The following is a 3,280-nucleotide window of genomic DNA, read 5'->3' as shown; positions in this document are numbered from 1 at the left end:
ATAAATAAAATATATATATATATATATATATATATATATATATATATATATATATATATATATATATATATATATATAACACAATCTTCCATTGCACTCCACTAGCTATAAAAATGTTACACAAACAAATTTTCAATTAACTTTTATTATTTGCAAAAATAATTGCATTTTTTGAATTTATTGCTTTCATTGATTTCTCCTAGGGTCCTGTAAGCATGGAGGTATTCTCAGAATGGGAAAGCCTGTCGTCAGCCAGCTGAATGCAGATCTGAGTGCAGGTTATAAGTATGGAGGATGGGGTAAAGACTCAAAGCCCCTGCCTGGTTCTGAAAACATGTACTGGTACTCCGGCTCTACTGACACTCTGGTCAGCAGAATCACACAGTACTCTGACTACTACAATCTGATCATGAGACAGGGCTTTAAGACACATCAGCTTTATGTCCAATATAATTATGATTGGCGAGGCACTGGAAACAACTACATTGTACGGGAAAACAACCTGTACTATCAGTTCAGAAGCCCTTTTGCTATGGGAAAGCTCAACATGACCAGTGTAAAAGTTGAGTATAAGGTGATTCCTATGGCCAGTGCCCAATTCTCATATCATTACTCAGCCAACCAGAACCTGGACTTTGCAGCCGATGAGTCCGGCCTGTGGGTAATCTACGCCACGGAGGAATCGAAGGGTAAACTGGTTTTAGGGAAGATCAATGAAGTGTCATTTGAAGTAGAGGAGGTTTGGCAGACTAGCATATACAAGCAGTCTGTCACAAACGCATTCATGATTTGTGGCGTCCTTTACGCAACCAGGTCAGTAGACACTCAAACCGAGGAGATCTTTTACACCTATGACACCAATAAAAACGAGGAAAGCCATGTAAGCATTCCCTTTGAGAAGTTCCAGGACTTTTACATGCACCTGGACTACAATCCCACCGATCAGAGACTTTACATGTTCAACAACGGTTACTATGTGTATTACAATGTGAAATTCAAGGTTTCTTAGATGAACTACTGCTTTCAAAATGACTTGACAATGTAATCCATTTCATGTGGAAATGCAAATATTGCAATAAAAGTATACACAAGCATCATTTCTTGCATGTTATGATCGTATGTGTCATAGTGGTTCAGGTTTATCAATAATTTAAACTTTAAATAATTAAACATTTAGTCAAAATGTATCTAAAAAAGTTATGCATACGTGCATCATATTTGATTCATGAGGCTCATATATAATTAAGATGAAACTGTTTTAAAATCTTGCCAGTTTGTTAGTGATCTTATAATCCATTACAGTGTACAAAACAATTGTTGCTAAATGGCAGCAGCTACGCTTGTATGAAATGAGAAAGCACGTCCACAATACCATGATGACATAATTAAATAATTGTACACATAATATTGAATTGAGTTTTAATATTTTATGAGCTAACCAAACACAAAGCTTCCACAAAGAAAAACTGTTACCCATCAGGGAACTCAAGGGAATAGCTCTGCATGACCATATTCTGAAGCACGTGTGTAATCAGTCCAATGAGCTGGTGTGCCCAAGATGGCCACCAGAGGACACTCCTGTGCCTTTGTGTAAATAGTGGCTCGTCGTGTGTTGGTGCCATGTGCTCTCCTGTCTATTGTCTAACCCCGCCCATCTTGTTACCTGATTATTGGTTATTTGCCTCACCTGCTTTCCCTCGTTACATTCTTTGTTTGCTCTCCTATCTATTCCCCTTGTGTTTTCTGTCCTGTGATGGTCCATTGTCCTGGTTGCTCGTTTCAGTTCAGCTCAGCTCTGTTCTGTTTTTTTTTTTGCCCTACCTACAACGGGTCTTTTGTTTTCTAGCCATGTTGGCTGTTATCTGGGCTTTGATTTAGTCCAGTTTTGTGTTGCTCTTTATTTTTGTTAATAAAGATCTTTAAAGGGGTCATGAAATGAGAAATCAAAATCCCCTTGATCTTTTGACATATAAGAGGTCATCGTACTATAAAAACATCCTGTAAGTTTCAGAACTCAAAACTTTCTCATTAGTCTAAAAACGTCTCAGGTTACTTATGTAACCATGGTTCCCTGAGTAGGGAATGAGACACTGCGTTCTCTAGGGGTCGTTATGGGGGACGCCTCGTCGTGACCCGTGTCTGAAGCATACATTGAAAAAACACTAACTCATTGGCCGACGACAGCCATGATGTCACTACCGGTGCGACTATAGTAAAAATAGGCACCGGGAGCATGCATCATTCACTTCTTCATCTGAAGCTTGCGTCCGCAGCATGGTAAGAAACCTAGAGGACACAGTGTCTCGTTCCCTACTCGGGGAATCATGGTTACATAAGTAACCTGAGACGTTCCCTTTCATGGGAACTTCGAACTGCGTCTAGGGGTCGCTATGGGGAATGGTATACCCATGCCACCATGCTGAGGGGAGTGCATGCCAGAACCATGGCGAGCACTAAGTACCAACTCTACCATATTGCTATGGGAGTTGCCCCTGGGACGTTAGATGGCTGTCAGTGACATTATTCCCTACGGCCAAAGGCCTAGGCTACATACCCAAAAATACTTACCTGTTATGGCCAGATTCCTGGGCCCGGGGTAGAGCTCAAGGCTTGGAATCAGGAATAGATTCCTTTAAGGGAATACGACCAAGAGCCTACAATCATACTAGTCTTGGCCTGTCACACAGGGGCTACCACACGTTTCTCTTTGTATGTGCTGAAGGAACTGTCTCAACAGACCCCTAGTAGCAACACCCTGTTAAAGTAGGTATCCAGAGGATACATAGGAGGAGTGGTGCCCAAGGCGGAACCGGGGTTTTAAACCACTCAGAAAGAGCACGAAGCTGTTGCGCGTAGCTCATACCGTACAGGATTTAAGAAAAGTGGGCAAAGCATAACGTGCACACTTACCACTTATGTGGATTTTAGAAAGTGGGCAAAGCATAACATGCACACTTACCAGCTATGTGGATTTTAGAAATACCGTTCTAGGGGTTCTCGTGGCACTCTGAAAGAGCAGCCCATAGATGGAAATAGCTCATCCCCAAAACGCTATGTCTTGAGAAGTCATCAAGTCAATCTACGGCTATAATACTGGAGTGGCTAGCAGTAAATCTGTAGCTGATGGAGCAAACATCCAGCTCTCAATCGAGAGGGAGCTCAACCTACAGCATGTTCCAATGCTGGAACGGCTAGCAGTAGTTTACCTTGGCTGAGGGAGCACAAACCCAGCTCTCAACGAAAGGGGGCTCGACCTGCAGCATGATTGTAAAATCAGAAG

At 41.8% G+C, this 3,280-nt stretch overlaps 1 protein-coding gene across 1 annotated transcript in view; it reads left to right on the top strand.

Annotated features, from left to right (window-relative positions):
• olfm4.2 (olfactomedin 4, tandem duplicate 2) overlaps positions 1-1,057 on the top strand; it is a 3,616-nt gene extending 2,559 nt beyond the window's left edge. The window contains exon 5 of the mRNA XM_016248520.1: positions 204-1,057. Within this exon, the coding sequence (XP_016104006.1) occupies positions 204-1,009 (806 nt within the window). The 3' untranslated portion in view covers positions 1,010-1,057. The remainder of the gene's footprint in view (positions 1-203) is intronic.
• Positions 1,058-3,280: the final 2,223 nt, after the last annotated feature.

The sequence above is a fragment of the Sinocyclocheilus grahami genome, unplaced genomic scaffold (genome assembly GCF_001515645.1).
Source record: "Sinocyclocheilus grahami isolate Dianchi unplaced genomic scaffold, SAMN03320097.WGS_v1.1 scaffold881.1, whole genome shotgun sequence".
Taxonomy (NCBI): domain Eukaryota; kingdom Metazoa; phylum Chordata; class Actinopteri; order Cypriniformes; family Cyprinidae; genus Sinocyclocheilus; species Sinocyclocheilus grahami.
The sequence above is the reverse complement of the archived record's forward strand: the minus strand, read 5'-3'. Positions and strand labels throughout refer to the sequence as shown.